This window comes from Ceratina calcarata, unplaced genomic scaffold (genome assembly GCF_001652005.2).
Source record: "Ceratina calcarata isolate Rehan_Ccalc_2016 unplaced genomic scaffold, ASM165200v1 scaffold379.2, whole genome shotgun sequence".
Classification (NCBI taxonomy): Eukaryota; Metazoa; Arthropoda; class Insecta; order Hymenoptera; family Apidae; genus Ceratina; species Ceratina calcarata.
In genome coordinates, this window is record NW_017161115.1 from 429286 (window position 1) to 452906 (window position 23621).

Below are 23621 nucleotides of genomic sequence, written 5' to 3' on the forward strand. Positions count from 1 at the left end.
AGCCCTGGTATAAACAATTATATTTGAATAGATAAAAAATATTGTTTACAATGACGGTTGTATTTAATATAACAAACGATCGATTAACTTTTACAGATCGCAAACTCACAATATGTGCGCGTAACATATAAACGATATCGCTTCGAGATTTAAATGCTAGGCATACAAATTATTAAAGCCAACAATGTTATTTAAATTCTTTCATTAAACAGTTAATATCGAAGGATGCAAATCGATCTTAAGATTAAAATACAAAATACCCGATCGGTACAACTGCTTACGTAAAATAATAATTTTCGGTACAAAGTACTAGCCGTGAGAGGAGATTTAATACTGAAAATAGTTTTGGTCCCTATTACTTTTAGAGCATCTAAACTCGTGGGAAATTATAATGTTTGCAATAAAATGATTGATGTCTATTTTACTTGACTCTCGTATAAATGACAAATGTCTTTATTATTTTATTCTTGATATATAGAAACAGATTGTAAGCGTTTTGATATAGTACATTGTGTACCTAGGGCGCAAAATAGGGCATTCTAGCACTGGCACGAGTTTCGCTCGGGCGACAAATTCACACACGAGTGACAGAATGCCTTTCGCGCCTGTGGTGCACATACTATTTTTTGACACACCGGGCGAGAAATCATTGAAAAATCGATCATTGAGAATTGTACGTTCAGCTTAATTACAAAGAAGGGGGTCCAGGGGGCGAAGTCCCCTGGTGGGGGTTCGGGGGGCGAAGTCCTCATCNTTCGTCATAATCAGAATCACTGTCACAATTCATTTTCACTGAGATTAGACGTAGAATGAAATGACATTAGGTTTGTTTAATCGATAACAAAAGCCATCGAAGTTGTAATTACATCATTTTCCGTCTTTTCCGCTCTAGGGCGGGAATGTGCTATTTTGCTCCCGCTAAACATGCACGAGAAACCGAATTTCGCGCCCGGAGGGCCAAAAATTATTTTCTTTCCAACATTTTAAGCACCTTTTCATACATGAACAACGCGTATTCATCTGCTTAGCATACTGGACGCATCTCGTATTTAAGATTAACTTAGGTATCGATACTAAGCCACATATACATTTTGCTCAACTAATATCTGTGTGCGTCTCTCATGCAATTTGATATAAAATCTCTGTAAACTTCACCGCTTTTTTTAACACATATATCTATCTAACAAATTCGGACATAAATCGCGGAGATTTACAATAAATCATAACGAGAAAGAGAGAATTCTTAGTGAATTGCATAAATAACCACAGCACTGAGTAATATACCGTCCTTCATTACTGCTTAATAATTTTCTTATCGATTTACGTTATTATTATTAGTGCTATTGCTGAATATATTTTGATTCATTTTTTATGTAAATTATCCACGAACGAAGGCGAACGAATTAACACCATTAACAAATTTTATATCTCCTTCATCTATTGTAAGGCAGCCTACATCGGTTTAAAATTCATTCCTTGATTTATCTATATAAAATTATTAATCTTACTATCTCGCAATAATTCAACGTCAGTAGAAACAATTTTCTTCATTTTTTTTTGTACACTCAAATATGGATCAATGTTAATATTACATCAGTACCAACCCTTTTCTCTTATTAGATTTTACAGAGATTCACAGAATCGTGACTAGATTCATTTAGATTTAGACTATTATGTCCTTGTATAAAATATGACTACTAATCTTAAGATATATCTATAAGCTTTGAAAGAAATCTTCTTTGGAAAAAGCTGTTTGTGTAATTTCGCTCGCAAAAATATGGCATTGATAGCACCTGATATATCTCAATATTAATTTCTGCTTTTAATTCTTTTTATTCATCCTATCTACGTCAACCGATTTTAAAAACGTATGAATGGTATGAACGAGATCAACGATGTTAGTAATAAGAAGAATCCCCAGATTAAAAGTAGTAAATAATTAAAAGTAAAAATACAAAAACTACTTAAATTAAAAATCGAAATTAAGGAAGTTATTGTCTGATGGAAGTCGATTAAAATCATAATAAAAGCATTCGAGAATGTATCGTTAGATAAGAAAAGTATCTTACTTTCTCTTTTGAAAAATGAATGTGTAAAGTATGCACAGAATATAAAAGATTCAAATTTTCTTGAATCATTGGCATTTCTTAGAAACAATATAAACGTTGGAATCTTTTGCTTTTTTCCTAGAAAGTATATCGTTTACATAGACTAATTCCGTTGTGTACCCTTTAGTAATACAAAAATACAAATAATCCTTAATTGAGAACAGCTTACTATTTATCAGCTATCGTTAGTCCATTCACCCGTTTCTTTTAATGCTCTATCCGTCAATCTTTCGATCTCGGTCAGAAGCTGTTCAGTCTCTAAATCGACACATACCATGTCCGCCTCGACCGGATCCCATTCTAAACTGTTCGGCGTGGACACTCTGGACCAAGGGGACGCTGTTAAACTAGAGGGCTGGCTATTATTAACCGACGTTCGCGATATGGAACCGTCGGTGCTTTCAACTTTCTCGTCATCTGCAATTGGCAATGGCATTCCTAAACAGATAACATTTATTCTTCGCACCTTTATTCCACACGTACTATAATATCGAAATGCAATGAGCTTGGAATGCATTTATACCTTCGTGTTCCCATTCTAAATCTAACGACGAACCGGGTGTAGAAGAGACGCACGTTTGATGCTTTATTAATGTTCTCGCATCAAGAATTTGGAGTGGAGTATCCAGACCAGAGCTGACAGATTATTTCACTCTGATTAGCTGCTCTATTATCTTACTCTTGTTAATATCAGAGTAATTCAATTATGTACCTTGTAGAAGCATTATTCCTGGAGTTCAACCTGGAATATTTATTAGTACCTTTTGCCCATGCCTCATCTTCTAATAACTCCAACGTTACAGGAACTCCTTGTTTTTTCTATGAGCAGAATATTGAATTCTAGGAATCACATTTGATACTAAGAGCATTACAATTGAATATAGTTGATAAATGATATCATAAATATTAATAACTGTGTAAAAAGGTAAACTTGCTATCCCAATAAAATTATTGACAAATCTGATAGACTAATTACCTTGAACTGGTTTAAGGAGAGAAACGATAACAGGCTATCCAGGGAGCATAACAATGAAGCATGTAATTAATTCACAAAAACAATTGGAGCACTATTATAAATCTCAATGCAATTCCTTACGTTTTTGATCCTCTAGATTGATCTACATCCCCCTTGTCATCTATAAACTACAAGAAAATAGCTCTTACCTATGGATACGAATTACTAAAATCTTAATAATCAGTGACAGTAACAGAACTAAATGTACCTCAACTTGTTCGTCTCCTTGGTAGGACATATTGGTGTGTCTTTGGTAAAATCTTGAAATTTAAACAAAATAAATACGTAACATTATAAAAATTAAGAGCATTATCGAGACATATTTGTATCATAAAGTTTGCTAATTAAAGATTAAAATTGAATGTTGGGATCAAAGTTTAGGTCAGGAAATTCAAGGTTGAAGTATCGCTAACCTGTACGAGAGGGAATCTGCAACTTTGGAAATGCAGCGGCCGAAACAGGCCCCCATGACCTGTTAACACACGGCGTATCGCCGTCATCTAATTGATATAGGCGTTCGGATACAGGTATTTAACTTTCACGTGATACGTGTAAGATAAAAAGAACGAATTCTGTATACAGAGAACCGAAACTATCCGACTTGATGACTCTTCACATAACGACTAATAACGAGAGACATGGTAACATTGGTAACTATAAGAGCGTCTCCGGCAACCTCAGGCAACCTGGGCAGTTGGCGTTGGCGTTGGCGGAACACGACGGCAGGGAGACGGGATGGCTGCACTACCAACTGAGTCAGTCGAGGTCGAGTCATTTGACAATGAACGAAATAATTAATCGATTAATCCTGAAGTATTCGAGATAAAAAAACTGTATACGACCTTTTTTGCAGAGGTAATAGCAGTACCTACAACTTTTATTTGAAGCATTACTCGAAATTCCGCAAAAAAAAAATTCTCGATTTTTCCGAGATTTTTCCAAGGGGTACCCCTTCAGATTTTGTGAAATTTTCGTTTTTTGCTAATAACTCCTAAACCGTTGGACCTACGGAAAAATTGCATACGACCTTTTTTGTAGAGGACGACGAGATCTACAATTTTCATGTAAAAGTTTCTCGCTAGCGTCAGTAGTTTACGAGTAATTTGCTAAAAACTGTTTTTACGTTTTTCGTCAATAACTCGTATACCATTAATGCTAGCGAATAACTTTTACATGGAAATTGTAGATCTCATCATCCTCTACAAAAAAGGTCCTATGCAATTTTTCCGTAGGTCCAACGGTTTAGAAGTTATTGCGGAAAAACGAAATTTTTTTCCAAAAGTTCGCTGTTTCGACGCTGGGATGGTCGGATTTTGTCAACATCAATAAAATGCCAAATAATCATATGCAACTCATTAAATACTGGAATTACAAGAAAAATGCATAGAATCTTTCTTGTAGAGGACGTCAATACCTACAACTTTTCTTTTAAGCATTTTTTTAAATATCGGGAAGAAAAAATCCGAGATAAGAACACGTATTATGACCATCGCGGGTTGCCTAGCTACTAGCTACCGCGGCGAATAGGTGGAGTGGAGCCACATATGTATTCCATAATGTATACGGTAATAACTCAACTCGTGATAACTATACCATCGAATTGCATTGAATCTTGTGGCGAACAAACTCTTCTCCTTGATACCTATTCTACTTCTAATAATTTACAAATATGTTGGCAATGAGTAAAATACAAATTGATGACGACATTTACGACGGGTATAATGATTACCCATCGATATACAGCATTAAAGATCTTGAACAGGATCAATTATTCCAGGAAGCTCTCAGTACAAGTTATGGAAAGAGATCAATTGTAAGTGATAACAAATATATGAATAAGAAAAGAATGTAATGANATTTATAGGACCATTTTGTAGGGAACGACGAGATCTACAATTTCCATACAAAAGTTATTCGCTAGCATCAATAATTTACGAGTAATTTGCGAAAAACTGTTTTTTAGTTTTTCGTCAATAACTTGCTAAATATTGATGCTAGGGAAGAATTTTTATATGGAAACTGTAGATCTCGTCGTCCCCTACAAAATGGTCCTATAAATTTCCCCCCTAAGTCCATTCGTTCGGGAGTTATTGACAAAAAACGAAATTTTTTTCCAAAAGTTCGCTGTTTCGACGCTGGGATTTTGTCAATATCAATAAAATGCCAAATAATCATATGCAACTCATTAAATACTGGAATTACAAGAAAAATGCATAGAATCTTTCTTGTAGAGGACGTCAATACCTACAACTTTTCTTTTAAGCATTTTTTTAAATATCGGGAAGAAAAAATCCGAGATAAGAACACGTATTATGACCATCGCGGGTTGCCTAGCTACTAGCTACCGCGGCGAATAGGTGGAGTGGAGCCACATATGTATTCCATAATGTATACGGTAATAACTCAACTCGTGATAACTATACCATCGAATTGCATTGAATCTTGTGGCGAACAAACTCTTCTCCTTGATACCTATTCTACTTCTAATAATTTACAAATATGTTGGCAATGAGTAAAATACAAATTGATGACGACATTTACGACGGGTATAATGATTACCCATCGATATACAGCATTAAAGATCTTGAACAGGATCAATTATTCCAGGAAGCTCTCAGTACAAGTTATGGAAAGAGATCAATTGTAAGTGATAACAAATATATGAATAAGAAAAGAATGTAATGAACCTTAAGAATAAAACATTTTACAGTTCACACCAAAAGTTCCAGGAAGTGCTATGCGCTTGGGTACTTCAACCGGGGTAAATGAATTCATTTACATTACATTTTATTTACATTGCACGTTTTTAAAATATGTGTTATTAATCGTAGTTTCACAGAGGTGGTACTGGCATATCTTTGCGACCTACTACTAGTGGACTTAGACCAATGACAGCGGTCAGAGGTGCTGGTTACACTAGTAGCAATCGTCAAATGTTCGATCCACTAAATATGAGCAGTTCTACCAAAGGTCCTGCACCGCCCTTGGAAACTGGGAAAGAAGACACGTAAGAAATATATTAATTGATAGTAAATCTAAACTTCAAACCAGTTTCTCTGTTTAAATATATTTAGGCCTGAAGAAAAGATAAAGGCATCTGAGAGGAGAATCATGGAAATAATAGAAAGTTCAATACAAGCAGCATATGAGAACAACATGAGAGTTGCTTTAGAAAGAGCAAGGGATGCCAGCTCTAGAGAAAAAGCTCTTATCAGGCTACAAGAACAAGCTGGGCTTAGCGACAGCCACAATGTAGATTTAACATTTGCTGTAAGCATTAAATTGTAGTATTCGAAACATTATTGTATAGACTACTGTAGACTATTTCATTACTATGTCCAGGTAATTTTTAATTTGGCGATACAATACACCAACAATAACATGCTTACGGAAGCTATAGCAACTTATCAAGGTATAACGAGAAACAGAATTTTCAGCAATAACGCTAGACTGAAAGTGAACATGGGGAATATATATGTTAAAATGGGACAATTGTCGCAAGCGATTAAGATGTACAGAATGGCGTTTGACCAAGCTCCAGCAGCTCATAAAGACTTGAGGTATTGAAACATGATTAATTAGTGAGATTGCTCGTATTAACACGATCTCGTTAAACGATTCGCAGAATAAAAATAATGCATAACATCGGAATGTTATTTGTACAAATGGGTCGTTTGGAAGAAGCGGCTAATAGTTTTGAGTGGGTGATGAAAGAGAGGGCCGAGTTTAAAGCAGGCTTGCACACTGTCTTATGTCATTTCGCGTTGTCTCATAGGGACAAAATGAAAAGGGCATTTTTAGAGTTGTTAGAAGTTCAACTTAACATAGATCAGGAGGACAGATATAATATAAGTACAGTGAGTTGGCCACGTTTATAAGTAGCAGTGTGTAAAGTGTTTCTTTGAGCATTGCCCGCCACACACGATAGCTATATAACTGGTTTTTGTGCTTTAAGTAACGTTGGGAAAAGAAATGTTAAGATTTAACTCACCAACACTTTCGCGTAGCAATTGCAAGTTTTACACTCACAGAGCACAATGTAAATATTCACTGATTTTCAATAAAATATTTATCGTCGTTTTTCTTTTAATTTGAATAATTAATTTTATACAGGACGATGTTGCCTCTAACATATTGAACGAAATTTTAAAGAACGACGATTTGTCTAAATTGGAGAAAGAATTAAGATCTGAAGCAGAGAGAACTATTCTTTCCGCAGCCAAGCTCATAGCGCCAGTGATCGAGGACACCCTGACGGCTGGCTTTGCTTGGTAAATCAATTGCATACATGTTTTTTAACATTAAATTCAATCTAAGAACATTCACACACAGGTGTGTGGATTCCATAAAGTCTTCAGCTTATAGTCCATTAGCCGCTGACCTCGAAATAAGCAAAGCTATGGTGTTTCTACATAATCGGGAAACCCAGTTGGCTATTGATACATTGAAGATGTTCGAGAACCGTGAGAGTAAAGCTAACAGCTCAGCTGCGACCATGCTTTCATTCATTTATTATCTCGTAAGCGGCATTTGCTTTCATTGATTGTAAACCACATGTTGATAATGGTCGTTTACCTAATCTGCAGCAAGGAGATTACAACCAAGCGGAAAGGTGCGCGGAGATCGGTCGGAATGCAGATACCTACAATGCAGCTGCTTACGTGAACTTATCAGCATGCGCGATTAAAAAGAGTAATTTAAACATCGCTAAAGAGCTCCTTCTATGTGCGCTAGATACAGATGCCAGCCACGTGCAAGCTCTTTATAACTTAGGTAATTGTCATTTACGTTAAGATACACATACGTGTTATTTACGATATGCACGACGTTGTCCCGCAGGACTAGTATATAAAAAACAAAGTATGTATGAGGAAGCATTAGAATGCTTTTGGAAAGTTCGGAATATCGTTAGGCACGACCCGCAAACGTTGTATCAAATCGGGCATCTGTACCAACTCATGAGCGAGATAGATCAAGCAGCAGAATGGTACGATTGATGATCACTTCCAATTCATTTTAATTTATTGTAATTAATAACGGTTTTAGGTATAATCAGTTGCTTGGGATAATACCGTGCGATCCTGGAGTTCTACAGAAGTTAGGCGAGATGTATGACGCTGCTGGAGATAAGCAACAGGCGTATCAATTCTATAGCGATGTCAGTTTTTATTTTATACCTACACTTTATTCTTTACTTGGATGTTATTAAAATACATATCTTTAGTCTTATAGATTCTTTCCTGCCAATTTTGAAGTGATCGATTGGCTGGGATCATACTTTGTATCGATGCAAATCGCCGAGAAAGCGATGATTTATTTTAAAAAAGCTGTGGAGCTCGCTCCCGACGAACCACGGTGGCGCTTACTGGTTGCCGCGTGTTTGAGGCGAACCGGGCAATTTCACAAGGCTCTTCTAGAGTATCAGGATATTCACAACAAGTTCCCGGAGAATATCGAATGTCTAAAATTTTTAGTTCGCTTGTGCAGCGATCTTGGTTTAAAGGAAGCGCAGATGTACGCGGCGGAGCTGAAACGCGCTGAAAAAGCGAAGGAGCTAAAAGAGAGGCAGAGTTCGGCAAGACCAGGTATACATAATTGTAATTATTAATTGTCTGAATTTTATAGCAATGTTATAAAATTATTTTATGTAGGATCAAGGAGAAGCAACAGTGGGACCTCGTCGCGGACTGGTTCTGGAATGAGCGTGCAGTCGGATCATAGGTCGAGTCCGACCTTCGGTAGACGGGAAAATCAAGGCTTGAGCAGTGCCGGTATTACACGATCTAATCGAGTCTCCGCAAACGAAAACATCGCGGAAACGCCAATGGATATCGGCGATCAAACAGGTATGGATAATTCGTTTAACAAGTTATTACTTTCTTTGTTCATATAATTGACAAAGTAGTATGTATATAGTTGAACGTTTATTAAAGTCTATCAAAGCCACAGAAATGCATAGCTTTATTCTGAAATGAGCATTATTAACAAGAATGATCTACAAATGATGGTTGTACTGGCCTAATGGATTGAACAGATGATAGATGAGTCTAGCTATTTTGAACAGCCTATTCTTGTTCCCTGCGTGTACATAGTAATGATTCTCAGACTTGCGGTTTATAAATCATTATCAAATTACCGAATAATTCTTAATGAAACGATTATCGATTACAAAATAAATGGACGTGAAATATTTAATGCAGGTACTCCGTACATTGATCCAATTGGTCCGCTACCTGTCCGTCCTATGACGTCTGCCGGAAAGAGAGACGACGATTTCGGCGATGAAGAGTTAGGCGACGATTTGTTACCGGAGTAACGGTGACATTCTTTTTACTGTCTTTGGTAATTGAAATTCGTCAGAAAAATTAATAGTACAGTTGAATAGCGCAGCATCTTTTTATATGACGATAACCGAATCAATGCGCAGAGTGATATGTAATTCGCTTAGATTAATCGCGCCTGGCACATTAAAGTACATTAAATGTAACACGCGTCCTTTTGTCCGAGACTCAAAGTCGAGCCCCGTCGCATCCACAAGCGGTATTAACACAAATTGTGCTTTCGTTAATTATCATTTCGAAGTGCAAGATGGTTGTCTATAGTACGGTGCTATACATTATGAAACCACGAGGGTCGGGCAATTGTAACGATCTAAATTTAAACACGCTGACCAATTTAATCAAACTCCATTCAGCCTATGTAGTTTAGTAGACGGACGTTATTTTATTGCAGCTATATTCAAACTCCATTCAACTGAGATAATGCGAGTCCGCGGGAGCATATTCGGTAGCGAGCCCGTCGCTCTTACGTTCGCTGAATGTTATGTTAAATAAATTCCTATTGCATATAAGTCATTCACGTGTACATTTTACCTAATCCTTTGTTACGTTCAATGGAATCTTTGATCGTTTGTTGATCGCGCGAGTCGCGGAAGCGAGAGGCCGGAACTAAAAAATCTCATTACAAAGATTACGTGTATGTACGCGGCTGTGAAAGAAATCGTGGCATTTATGAGCGTGTGAAGTTCAATCCAGGTTCGAAGCACGCGATATTCCAGAAGCCAGTGTGCGTTCGTCGACGATAGATCGTATCGGTATGCGAAATTACACAAGCGTGCGTTCGCGTGTGTATCGCGGGGAGCGTGGTGCGGGTACCAAAGGCGCGCGCACGTAATACGCACCGAGGCACCGATACGTTTCTGAAGTTCGAGCAGTGGGGAAGGCGACGATCCGGAGGCTCGACCAGTTGCTCCTTTGAAACGGAGTACATTTCACGGTATCCCACCCACGTGTTAGTACGTACGTGTGCGTGTCTCTATCACGTTCCGGGAGAAACTCCACAGTCATTGACCGGTAACTGGACTCGGCGAGGAGGATAGAGAAGGATCAGAAGCTGAAGCGATCGTGGGAGTCCGACAGTCACACATATAAAGTGTTAGGGTGAGCTTGCGTTTCTCATTTTCGCAGAACAAGGCACACGTGCTCGTTAAACGCCTTCGGGCTAGATGATACTCGAAGCATCGAGGATTATCTACCTAATTTGATGGTACATACGGTTTCCGTTTCATTACTGCTTACAAACTGCTACTATGCGGACTTAGTATTATACTCCTGTAACCGGTTTTCAGCACGGTTGTCATTAGCGCTGGCGCAAGAAATTAGATTTAAATACACGTATTTTAATGTTTATTTTCTTCGATAACCCACGTGGGTCCTTGAAACGTAACGGCTGATGCGATTCTGTTGTCATATCGATTTAACGTATTCCTCTGATTTTACGCAGCTACGGTCTATGTATTCAGAATTCAGAAATTATCATTATCTGATGCATATTCACGTCGCGTTCTATCTCGCTTTTGCCTAGACCTTGCTGTTCGCGGTTTTCTATTATGCTGCACCGCTTGCTTATTAGTAGTGACGACAAGTTTCGGAAGAATACAAGTCCATATCGTTGGATCATTCAAATATTTTTGAAACATCATCGCGTCTCGATAAATACCGATCGTATTATCACCTGGCCCGATCGTTATCGTGTAAATTAATTTTTGTAAAACCACCATTTCGAGAGGCATACTAGCTTATCGCGTGACAGCAACTCCGATTACATCATTGTTAATGCCTTTCAAATGAAAATCACATGTTTTATCTTTTCCTGTACTGAATCGTGCGACTTTTCAACCCGCTATTGTCCTCGCTGCAAATTGCGGAATGGTCATTCGAAAATTGTCGACTGATAACAATGCCTTCCTTAAAAATAGTTCGACATCAGCGATAAATTTTATATATACACACGCAATTTGTATAATTGCAACATTTTGCGAAGCAGATTATGCTATCGCGTCTAGCTCCGATACGAATATCGATGTGGCCGATAATAAACTGTTCGTACGGCGCCGTCACGCAGGCAAATTTGCGAATTGCCGAAATCTCGGTCGCCGGCGCTCTAACAGCCGGCAATTGCGATAAGGCGACCCGACGTTCCGAAACGTAAAACGAGCACCGCACTCGAGAGAATTCTATTCGATTAAGGTTTATTCGAGACCTTGGTGATAATGGCCCCGTAATTCACGGAAGCTCTATAATTCAAGCGGTGAAGATCGTAACCGTGCGCGCTCTTAACGAAAGGGTTGTCCGCTATCGCGTACGAGGCGGCTCGTTTGACGGGAGAAGAAAAATAGAGCTGGCGCGGTTTCTCGTGTCGGTGCGAACGCGCTTCCTTATCACCGTGCGCGACTCGCAGTACGTCGAACTCGCGTGACATTCGATTTACGTCACTCACTGCGTTCGATGTTCGACGGACAGAGCGGTAGCGAAATGATGAGCGAAGAACGTGACGGAAATGCTATTTATATGTTTTATAGGCAATATTTAGATTATAGGAAATATTTAGATGCTTGATAGGCAATAGACTAAGAGATAATCGTTAGGTTCTTCGGGACCGTCGTTCGAAGAAGAAGAAAAAGAAGAGGGGTAGCTCGAACTGTGACGAGTGTGCGTATTGCAATATGGATCAGAATCATCACGTCGGGTCAAGTGGCTAAATTATCCTGGTTAACGTTTTGCACCTTCCAATTGATTTTAATAGAGCTTCGTTCAAAGCGACTTTGATGGACCGTAAGAACGTTCTGGCGACATTTCGTGGTGTCTCATCTTTCTCTTTGCATGCTAATCGACCGAGGTATATCCATCCCGAATCGTCGAACTTAAACGAGATCACCGATCCAGGCAAACTGGTTCGTCCGGTGCCTAACTGTTCCAGTGTAACAATATCACTGTTCGCGTATTACACTCACACCAATGGCCATGCAATTTCAGAGAAGAACGCGTATATAGTAATTCGTTTCTTACATTTTTCTATCCTTATATGATAAACGGGTTGAAAATTGGGTCATAAATTTGGCGAGAGAATGAAAATAATAAACGTTTACGGTACGGCGGGAGTCGCGGTGTCCGCCTGGTGAATCTTACGATTAAAGATACTCGTCGAACGGGTTCTTCAACTTTTGCGACCTCAACGTCGATATTAAAACTGGAATCTCTTTCCTGCTTTCGAGACAAACGACTTCGGTTCGATTCGTTATATTAATTTCACATTGAATTAACTTTTTCCCTGGTTCAATGGTCGACTGTATCGATTCAAACCAAGCCTCTTGACTGCACTTGCTGCAATTCGCAATGGAAATCGCGCTTGCGCGTGCTGTGTACGATAAATAGCTGAAAAGATTTCGCCTGCGACGGTATAGAGTCAAGGATACTTGCGGCAGTCAACTTCGATTTCATATGTGTGGCTATTTCGCAATTAACAAATAGCAGTACGCCGTGGCCGAGAATGCACAGAGAAACAAGCATTCGACCAGCCGACTGATAAACGAAAAATACTGGAAAAGTTTCCGAGAGGAACCTGGGTGATAGTGTCCAGCGAATGTCACGATTTCGCCAGAGAGTGATCAGTGAACGGTGAACCGACGATAGGCTTCCGCTGCCCTCGCATGGGTCCGATCGCTCCTGCACCGTTGCAACACACATTGCAAGTTCAATGGTTTCGATAGTTCGTTTATCGCAGGCAAAAAACGTGACGCGAGCCAAATATTTTGGACGACATGCGTCGCGAGCTCGTCAGAAAGTCTCGTCTGGACACACGAGCCGCGAACGGGCCGGTCTACGGATTTCCTCATTATTAATCAGTAATCACGAGCGAGATAGCGTTCGCGATAGTGGGTGACCTATAGAGCCACCGAGCGTAATGTCTGTAATGAGCTTGACCAAGCAGTCGCAGTTTTTTGTGAATCTCAATCGAAATCTGAAACGCTGCCTTCCAATACTCCGTGATCGATATCGGCTGGACAGACACGGTATATCTACTGTCACACGATTGCTGGTCAATCGCTTCTACATTCAGAAACTCAAACTTGCCATTGTCGTTAACATTGCACGTGGACGGTCTATTATCAGTGAACGTAACGTTGACGCAGTAATTGTTATAAGTCATGCAATCCTGTAGACAAGCAAGATGGTCAAGACTGGTCCGTTGCTCATTGCGAGGGTGTAATTTAGAGGACTCTGTTAGAGCAGCGTTATCAGACGTTATAAAAACATGGTGGACTTTCAACTTTCGTTTAGCAGCAAGCTCGTGCGATGTTATCAACGTAGTTCGAGGGGAAAATAAGCGAGCATATACATAATAGAAAACCGAGCGAACTATTTAACTCCTACTCAGAACGTTCCTCGCGCTCACACGGGAACGCGCGACTTCTCTAGCCGCGTCCACCTTGTCCTCTCGGTCGCGACAAATTCATTCACGTTCCGCTTGCTACCGCGATTTCATTCATTCGCATGTCATTCATGGATAGAGAACATTCGCGGGAACCAGGTGAGCACGCGGTGTACGTGATGAATTTCGATAAAGAAAAAATAACGATAAACTGCGTTGTACACGGTGGAACGTGAAATTGAATTCTGTTTTACTTTTCAGACAATCAAACCCTCCTAGACATGGTCGTACCCACGGAGCATGCCCTTAACGAGGCGATACAGGTCTCCCCACTAGTCCTCGTCGATGAAGTGAGGCGGCAAAAAGTGAGTAATTTCATAATCGAGCATGTCAAGTTACGATAAGACTGACTTACGAGGCAACGCGAAATTATGGAAATCCACTAAGCGCATTAGTCGCGGTTACTGCTTACGGACGTTATTCGATCGTACGCCACCATTTCAAGAATTCGTCAAGCAGAACGCTATCGGATCGCTCAATGATATCCTAGCCGGCGCTATTACATATCTGTTTTCTATTCCTGCGCGCTCTTTGCATAATTAATCCGGCCGATCAATGAGCGATGAGCGTTGAATCATTCCCGAGGCAGGAAACAAGCCTCCGAGTCCTTAACCCTGCGACATCCGCGTTTAATAGCCTGTCGGCTCCGATCGATAGCGCTTTCACTTTTGCCTGCGCCGATTTCTGACCTCGAACAGTGGCACCGGCCAATTTGTACCGTCTGGGATATGCACCTTTCTTGAGCGCGCACAATTGCGTTACGTAACCGGCTCGTTTGTGTAGAAATCATTTAATTCGACGCTTCACTTATCTGCGCCGCGCCTCGCCGATGACTCGGGAGGAATCATTTCTCTGCACGAACGAGATTTAAAAGAACATACGCAATAACGATCTGTCGAACACTTAGGTGGTTTAAACTAGCTCGAGCCGTGGTCTACTTATATCTCCTTATCTGGCGACCTCTGACACGAGATTATCATATAGGATTTCGATGTCGAAAGTTTATGGAGCTATCAAAGAAGTTTCATTCGTTCTCGAAAACAGTTTCCATAACGATCGCTGATGCGAATTCCACGAATGTCCGCGACGGACAGATATAGCGTTACACAACTGAAGAGCTGTACCCGCGAGCCACTCTTTCTGCATCTGATTAAAGCGGAGCTCACAGTGTCAAGGCCAATTTCTGTTTACTCTGGTTTCATTCTTGCCTCGTTAGGACGGGCAGCGATAATTTCCTTCGATGCCGTATATCAACCGTTATTGCGTTGACAGTTCAATCCGCGAGAGGAGCAATAAATTTCTTTGATTTTCGCCTCGGCCGAGGTCGAAAGAAAACACGTAGTTTTGCACGTGTATGATTAACATTTTCCTCTCTTTCACTCCATCAAATGATCTGCGTAAAATATCGATTTCCGGAATTTTTCGTTTCGTCTTCGCGGCGACGTTTGCGTGAATGCAACCGGTTTGCCTTCGAGAACGTGAAATATTAGTATTAGCCTGGCCACAGGAGAGCACTTGTTTGCTATTCTACCGGTTTCAACATGATGAGTGCAAAGGAAATAGTCAGCTTCCGTTAGCAGTTTCATGTACTTCCATTTTTGCACGCTTTATTATTTAAATGATACAAGATTCGTCCATGTAAATGTTTTGCATAAAAATCGGCAGTCCGTTTATTGGTCATGGCTGTATTACCACTGTTACGTAAACCTGAACGCGATCGCAGTCGACGATTAAGTGCAGAAAATGCACTATCGCAATATGGCGAATTGAATTTTTCTTCATCGCGTTTCGTCGTCTAACTAACGCGAACGCGTGCTTCGTCTTCAGTTCGCCTATTAGAGTCCCATTATGGATCACGTAACAGAGAGCGGGACAAACAGCGAGGACTTAGATCGCACGAAAGTGTCTCATAACGTTCGTCGAACGATTATAAAGATTTATGGCACACGGAAACAATACCCGGCGTGATGTCACCGATAACCATCGGGTTAACAACGTTCTCGTTCGTAGATCGAACAAAAACTGGCAAAGTTGCAATTCTCGCCCGCCATCGTCAGAAAGATCGAGGATGTGTTCGTGAAGGAAATGAACAGGGGGATTCATCAGCAGCCGTCCTCGCTGCGCATGGAGAATACTTATATACCGGAGCTCCTCGACGGCACAGGTACTCTACTTGTTAAGAATTTTTACAGTGATAAGTATTGCGGCTCGATAAACAGTCATTATAATTATGAAGAGACTAAAAAGTAGTGACAAACCCGAGTGATAATTGTAACGGTGATAAAACATTTTTCAGAGGAGGGCTTGTACTTGGCGCTGGACCTCGGCGGCACGAATTTCCGAGTACTCCTCTTGGAACTGGCCCACGGCACGCCGATACGGGAGGAGGTGAAGAAGTACCACATCAGCTCCGATTTGAGAGTAGGCTCGGGGATTCGCCTGTTTGATTATCTGGCGGAATGCGTCAGCGATTTCGTCATCGCGCAGGGTCTTCAGGACGTAGAGCTTCCCCTTGGTAAATTGAAACAACGTAGAGGAATCACCTGTGAGACTTCTAATTGCCGTGCCTGAGCTCTGTGGTTTCCCGCATACCGATTCCAAAATGATTGCACTTCCGGGAGAAAACTGAACGTCCTCGAGCACTCGGTTGCTATCGGCTTTCGAGTATCGTGTCGCGCGGTTTTACAAATTCAAGTGGCCACTCGCTGTTAATCGATCGTACAATTTGTCTCACGTGTGATAATTCTCGAAGGAAGATGAAGATAAGCTCTAATATGTGTTTCATCTCTTTTTCAGGATTCACTTTTTCCTTCCCGATGATACAACATTCGCTGGACATCGGGTTATTAGTCACATGGACGAAAACGTTCAATTGTGTCGACGTCGTGAACAAAGATGCCGTGAGGTTGCTGCGCGAGGCGTTGCAACGGCGAGGGGACACCAAAGTGAAAGTGGTGGCTATACTGAACGACACTACGGGAACATTGGTACAGGGGTCCACGTTAGATCACGAAACTGCGATAGGACTTATATTGGGTACCGGTAGCAACGCCTGTTACCTCGAGCGAGCTGACAGGGTGGAACATTGGGAGACCGAGAGGCATGGAGAACGCGAGGTAATTTCCTTTTTCTCTCATATGAAGAAACGACATTTTGAAGAAAATAATCAATCTTTTTATATACTATCATATTCATTTATTAACAGGTGAGATAATACTAATTATTCACTGAATAAATAACTATGACAGTATACAAATTATTGTCTACTTTCTTCAAAATACCATTTTTACCTAATATCAGTTTTTCTCTAACGAATCGTTCTAATTAAAGGTGATCGTCGACATCGAATGGGGTGCGTTTGGAGACAACGGCGTGCTAGATTTTATCAAGACGGATTACGATCGCGAGAACGATGCGAACTCTCTCATTGTAAATTCATTCACGTGAGTATTAAACATTAATCGAAATTCCTTGTGCATTATCAATGATAATATCTTTTAATTATCAGGTTCGAGAAGTACATAAGTGGGAAATACTTAGGCGAAATCGTGCGAGTGGTCCTCGCGAAACTGTACAAAGATGGCCTTTTGTTCTTAGGCGAACAGAACACGCCCGGAATACTTTCGGTCTCCGGGGACCTCACCAGCGATTTAGTATCGGACATTGAGCAGTACGTAACTCGCAAGTCACTTGGGAATAATCAATAGCTTATCAGTTAAAAACTAGCTAATGTATCTAAAAAATAGGGACTCTCTCGACGGTGGTGATAACAACACGAAGGAAGTACTGATAAAGTTCGGTATCGTCCCGGACGAAGAGGACGTGAAAATTGTACAATACGTTTGCGAAGTGGTGTCCAATCGTGCAGCTCTTCTCGTCTCGATATGTAAGTGTGAACGCGTAAGAGAAAATGTTTAAATGAAAATTAATCGAATTAATTGTTCCCGTCAGGCCTGGCAGCTTTGTTAAAGCGAATCGATAAGAATCGTGTCACGATTGCTGTAGACGGATCTCTATACAAACACCATCCCCGAATGGAAACGTGGATGAAGGCCTACATTCCATTGCTAGCTCCCGATCACAAAGTACGTATATTTCAATTATTAATTGTCGATTATTTCTGTCGTTTAATTAATTAGTCTATGCATGATTCGTAGTTTGAGATGATCCACGCCGAGGACGGAAGCGGAAAGGGTGCTGCGCTCGTAGCCGCGATCGCGCAAAGACTCCAGCAAAGACTAGATTAGTAACCGGTGAAAATGTCAACTGAGCTGGCCTGCGATTTACTAATTATTAGTGGCGTAAAACGATTCGCACCAGATCTCTAGTTAAACGATTGTCCAGAGTGATTGTCTAGCGTAATTTTAACGGCCATGTACAGTCAGTCACATTCTGTATGTTAATAATGTCATCAGTCACGTTGTTGACCTTCCATCATCGAGGAACTTAGGTGAAATATTTCATTGTTTATACAAAGAATAACCGCGTAGCAGTTGTTATACTAAAAATTATTGTTGTAAGTAAAATGAATTCTGTTGTTAGCTGCTTCGCAAAGTGATATTCGTGGGAGAGATATAGATTATTGTATTTCGTAGTTTTACGAGAAAGAGATCTTTAGGAGGCGTTATGCCTAAGAATTTGTACTGTTGTGAGTCTTCAATTGCGTCTTCGTGGAAGCGCATTCGAAATTCGTATAACCGAACCTGAATGTTTATGTGTACGAATAATAGATATTACTTTTCTTAACGTTGCCCGAAATACTCGCAAATGTATATCACAGGTCGACATTTGATCTTTCTCATGGAATACTGAAATGATGAATCACATAGCGTTATATCTTAGTTATCCGTAAATCTGTTTATACTTATACAATTTAAAAACATCGAAAGCGAGCCTAGTATACGACGATAACGCACAAGTGCAATTGCTTACTGTGAGAAAAATAAGAGATAAATTCGGGATTAATGCTGTAAGATCGATATACGTCTCGGTTAAGCAACCTGTTTGCACTCCCGCGTTAGCAACAATAGGGGATCGACCAAGTAATGACATAAGGAAGTTTATAGAAAGTAAGAGAAAGAGCATGGCGTAAGCATTTAAGAACAAACATATTTGTTTACATCATTGTAAATTGTAAAAGAACGCAAGGACGTTCTGTTTTTTGCACTAGTGGAACGAGGTTGTTATAATAAAAGTTCGAATGAAAATCATGTATGCTACCATAGTTTGTTTCACCTCGTTATTATGTGAACAAAGCAGATTTTAAAATATATTTTTACAAACATAAACTAAAAACATCGAAAGCGAGCCTAGTATACGACGATAACGCACAAGTGCAATTGCTTACTGTGAGAAAAATAAGAGATAAATTCGGGATTAATGCTGTAAGATCGATATACGTCTCGGTTAAGCAACCTGTTTGCACTCCCGCGTTAGCAACAATAGGGGATCGACCAAGTAATGACATAAGGAAGTTTATAGAAAGTAAGAGAAAGAGCATGGCGTAAGCATTTAAGAACAAACATATTTGTTTACATCATTGTAAATTGTAAAAGAACGCAAGGACGTTCTGTTTTTTGCACTAGTGGAACGAGGTTGTTATAATAAAAGTTCGAATGAAAATCATGTATGCTACCATAGTTTGTTTCACCTCGTTATTATGTGAACAAAGCAGATTTTAAAATATATTTTTACAAACATAAACTGAATATTATATTATTTTTTAAATACCTTGCTTCGTCGTCATCGTTTTTCATAGTCTAGGCGTAGAAGGAGGCATCGAATGTAGGGAGGAAGAACGACAGGATTTCAGAACGGATGCACATTGGAAGGAGACGAAAAAGTTCGCGCGTTCGCAGATTACTGTCATTTGTTAAATAATTGATGGAGAGACGTCGCGTCAATTACCGTTCGAATTGCTGTAACTTAAGGTACGTTTTCATGCAGCGAATAATTCGCAGCGAGTAGCGAGTAGGGAGCAACTGCGAATAGAAAATTGTGTGTAAAATTTTTGTTTGTAAAATGACGATTTGACCAGTAGTCGCAAAAAGCTGGAATACTTCAGCTAGTTGCGAACACTCACATTTACTCGCAAAAATACAACGTGACGTCTATTCGCCGCATGAATTTACACCTTTACCCTATTGATCTTGTTGCTAGGTGGTCCAAGCGCGGTTCATTCAAATCGAACCGCGTTCGATGACAGCGTCACCAGATGTCAGTAGCTACGCGGTCGTCAAAAAGTGACAGCTCGAACTGTCAGCGGTATGCGTACCGCCGCGTTTCTGCTGCAAATAAGAGTTTTGTAACGGATCGAGACGACGACCGAGACTCGTCGACAGTCCTCACACTGTTTTAAATGTCGAGCCGGTCAACGGGAATCGGATTAGCGGTGTGAAACGTGGGACAGTGTGGCGGACGGTGGGTGTGCACGTAAAAGAGAACGGCTTGCCGGCACGGCCAGTCTACTGGAAGATTCCATTGTGAGTGGGCTTTCAAAAAGTTGTATCTCCGAAAAACGAGTGTTCCTGTGAGTTCCGTGGTTCGCCCGTGGATGAAACCTGTACGTCGAGGTAAGTTAACGTCAACGCTACTTATTAAACACGCCGACACCGACGGTTAATCGTTTTCCACGGGACACGGCCTATTAGAAAGGTTGAGGTTACAGCGGCCGCTGACTTCAGCTGGGCTCTCAGCTGATGAACGGACGCACCGACCGGTTTCCCGTGTTTCTTTTAAAATCTCTCATCCCTTTCCATCGTCTTCGTTTCTCGTTCGGATCGCCCATTCCGGACGCGGCAGTTCCTTGCGAGCCTCGCTTTCACGAAATACGACCAATTTTCTAACGTCACCGAGCGCTGCCCCGTTCATTTCGCGTAACCTCTTTTTCACCTTTAATTGTGACAGTTCGCGCGAGTCTTTTATTTGCTCCGATCGTTCAATAGACCCCTCTGTTAATACGTGCATTACTAGTGAACTGAAAATTGTCAGTCATCGACCCCAGTGTCTCACGGTATACTGACTAAGTAGACACCCTGTCAATTGATATAATTAGGAATTCCGTACACTTTTGTTTTTTCTAAAGTGTATATCGAAATCGGTAAGTGATGAATGAGAGAATAAGTGAACATCGATGAACCCATCCGCTTCGTCAAGCGAATACCAAGGTACGTTGAATTTGAATCATTTCTTGGATCTAACTGAGGTACGATCGATAACGATATCGGAACATTTACATAATGCCTTTAAACGGATATGCGTTTCTCGTGCAATGGTAAAGACAAATGTCATTGAACTGTCAGTTCACCGGGGTATACCTACACTATCGCGATCACCTGTAAAGCGACCGATAATCACATCTGTGCAGACGGTGAGCATGATCTCGAAAGAAACTCGCATTTAGAATTTAGAAACGAACTTCTCGATGTGATAAAGCCCCTAATCCACTTAACTAGAAAACTAAACGGATTATAGTTTGAAGAGTTGAGAAACACGATTGAGAACCCAGGCTTCTTCCTCTGTGATTCTCGGATCCTCTTCCAAGTCGCCTAATGCTGTAAAAGGTTTAGACGAGGGTTTGCCTGTGTGTACGAAAACGCGTTAAATCACCGATGGAAAGTACGCGCGACGTGACACCGTTATCGCTTGCAAATTGACTCGGTTTTCCGTGAAGCTCAGCCGAGGTCACCGCGCCCGGCTGCGGCTGCAGCTGAGCTCCCAGCTGACGAATGGAGGCTGCGACCGGTTCGCCATGTTTCTTCTTTCCTTCCTTTTTTTTTAAAGGCCACCTCCTCCTTTTTCCCTTTAAATCGCCTTTCACGACCCTCCGCGACCGTCCTCTCTTCTCCTCCTTCGCCACCTTCTCCTTCTACATCGCCGCCTCCTCTCCCGGCTTCTTCTGCACCGTTTCCTCCTAGAAAATCGTATTGTTTGTGGTGCACGCCGTGCGCGACCGAGAACGCTCGACTTCTCCGAACCAGTTTCCGAACAGTTTCTTTTGTGCGTCTCCTCTTCTTGGCGGCACGTCCAACCCGCGCGCATCACACACAGCCGATGGGACTGATTTAACTTGCTCATAAATCGCATCGAATTAGCTGCGATAACAATTGATATCGACTGACTTGATCTGGTCCCGAATTCTGAGTCGTGTCAGAGATTTTCTCCAGTCTTCCGTGATCGGATCTGTACTGGTACCGAAGGTGGCACGAGTAAAATTCTCAGGAAACCCGGGATCAGTGACACAGAGAGTCTGCTCGAAGTTAGTGAATAGAATGAAAAGTGTCTACTGTTTTTTCCACACGGGACTGAACTTCGTCGTCCACTGACAGTAAGTTCTTTTCTATAAGTTTTTAACTGTCTATACAAAGTACTGATAGGAACTGTCGAGCTCTAGATTAGAAGAAATAAACGAATTCAAATTGTATTCACTGCTGGTAGCACCGTGGCTGCGATGAATTATTCGCGAACAAAGTTTTCACGCGAACCGGGCTCCCTGGAATAGGATAAGAAAATGGAGAAAAAAAAGTGACACGCTTGCAATTTGCAAATGTTCACCCGCGTTTAACATGCGATCTATAGTACGTGACTATAGTTTTATCGCACGTCGACTAACTTCCGAACCGCATATAATATGCATCGCTATTTAAAAGCAATCGGAGCTCGCGTGTTTGGACGCGAGTCACCTGACTTTGCTGTTTCTTATTGTGTCTGATTAACTAATAAATACAGCGACATGCGGCCATTGTCGTTTCTCTATTTTTCATCGGTGCAATCCTATTGTAATTCGTGATAAAATTCTCGTCGGTATCGCCAAGGTTCGAAACCGACTGGAACGAACCGATTAATTGGTAACGTAGTACTATCTCCGATAAAGCCTGTACAACAATGAGACGATAATTGGTGGTAAACTGTAATACAATTGCGCGAACTCGGTACAGAAAATAATTAGGGAATCAAACCGTTCAATAACGGACGCATTCAATATGCTTTAATTCCCTGTATTTCTCATTTATTCGCCGAAGCTATCCCATTTTCTATTATCCGATTTCCATGCGAAATAATAGGTCGTTTTCTGTAAATTTTCTACCCTACATTTTGTGTAAATGCACGAAACTCGGCAGCCTAATTATTAGATTACTTCAAAACTTTTGTACGCTGGTTTTAACTACTTGAAATTGCAAATTCGTTGTCACGGTCACGCGATTCTATATTGTCGCGTTCCTCGCGGTGGTTGCAGTATTTCCTTTGGAAAATGGATGTCCTTGTTGCACAATGGGCACGGCGCTCGAATAAAATCGGATCGAGTTCGTCGATTCGTCACGGATAGTCACGGTGTCCAGCGTTTAGTTACGCAGGAAATCGCGGAAAAAATTGGCCGGGAGAGAGCCGGATCGAATTGTTTTCTGAGCCCCGCGTCGCGTTCGTTGATTCGGGACAATACGCCCGTCCGGGAGAGTCGATTCCGTTTTATTCGCCCGGGACCCATTCGCTTTTGAGACGGCTTTCGTCGATCGTGGCCACTTTTATCTCTATCTTTATTAGCTGGAGGGTTGATACAGGCGTACACACAGGGTGCTCGTAAACTTGTCCAGTTCCTTAGTAGGACCTGAGCGCCGCCGTTCTTCGATTCCCACTGGCTGCCGATTCCTGATCCGATTTTAACGATAGGAGAAAACCGAGGAGACGCGCTCGACGACCGGCTATCGATCGGGCTTATCGGTTATCAAGCC

General features: G+C 41.0%; 4 protein-coding genes across 10 annotated transcripts in view; 3 read left to right on the top strand and 1 right to left on the bottom strand.

The window, feature by feature from the left end:
* Positions 1–901: 901 nt before the first annotated feature.
* On the bottom strand, positions 902–3735 carry LOC108625884 (uncharacterized). Its single transcript, XM_018026214.2, has 7 exons — positions 3537–3735; positions 3332–3383; positions 3205–3251; positions 3085–3118; positions 2821–2927; positions 2632–2744; positions 902–2546 (listed from the first exon to the last, which is right to left on the bottom strand). The coding sequence occupies exons 1-7, from the start codon at positions 3590–3592 to the stop codon at positions 2284–2286; spliced, it is 672 nt and encodes a 223-aa protein (XP_017881703.1). The 5' UTR covers positions 3593–3735; the 3' UTR covers positions 902–2283.
* A 1887-nt stretch (positions 3736–5622) lies between these two features.
* Positions 5623–9977, top strand: nompB (intraflagellar transport protein 88-like protein nompB). The gene is made up of 14 exons (XM_026814324.1): positions 5623–5766; positions 5834–5884; positions 5955–6130; positions 6198–6393; positions 6466–6683; positions 6749–6980; positions 7237–7394; positions 7456–7642; positions 7710–7896; positions 7963–8110; positions 8170–8281; positions 8348–8708; positions 8775–8969; positions 9324–9977. Exons 1-14 carry the CDS (start codon positions 5623–5625, stop codon positions 9437–9439), a joined length of 2481 nt encoding a protein of 826 aa, XP_026670125.1. The 3' UTR covers positions 9440–9977.
* Positions 9978–10321: 344 nt separating this feature from the next.
* LOC108625923 (hexokinase-1) lies at positions 10322–19103 on the top strand. 5 transcript variants are annotated; one of them, XM_018026287.2, is made up of 10 exons: positions 10322–10562; positions 14095–14198; positions 15904–16057; positions 16190–16408; positions 16690–17009; positions 17224–17336; positions 17402–17563; positions 17640–17779; positions 17845–17978; positions 18051–18140. In XM_018026287.2, exons 2-10 carry the CDS (start codon positions 14115–14117, stop codon positions 18138–18140), a joined length of 1416 nt encoding a protein of 471 aa, XP_017881776.1. In that variant the 5' UTR covers positions 10322–10562; positions 14095–14114. The 5 variants fall into 5 exon arrangements, with proteins under 5 accessions (XP_017881776.1, XP_017881778.1, XP_017881774.1 ...); XM_018026289.2 differs by lacking the exon at positions 10322–10562 and adding an exon at positions 12843–13149; XM_018026285.2 differs by lacking the exon at positions 10322–10562 and adding an exon at positions 13162–13474 and having other exon boundaries at positions 18051–19103.
* Positions 19104–20128: 1025 nt separating this feature from the next.
* The window catches only part of Sesn (Sestrin), a 127183-nt gene continuing 123690 nt past the window's right edge, over positions 20129–23621 (top strand). The window contains exon 1 of one of the 3 annotated variants that reach the window (XM_018026227.2): positions 20129–20465. The gene's annotated coding sequence lies outside the window, so the exon portion shown is untranslated. Of the gene's footprint in view, positions 20466–20993; positions 21060–21859; positions 22220–23621 lie in introns of those variants that run through there. The other 2 variants (XM_026814342.1, XM_026814341.1) reach the window with 2 other exon arrangements.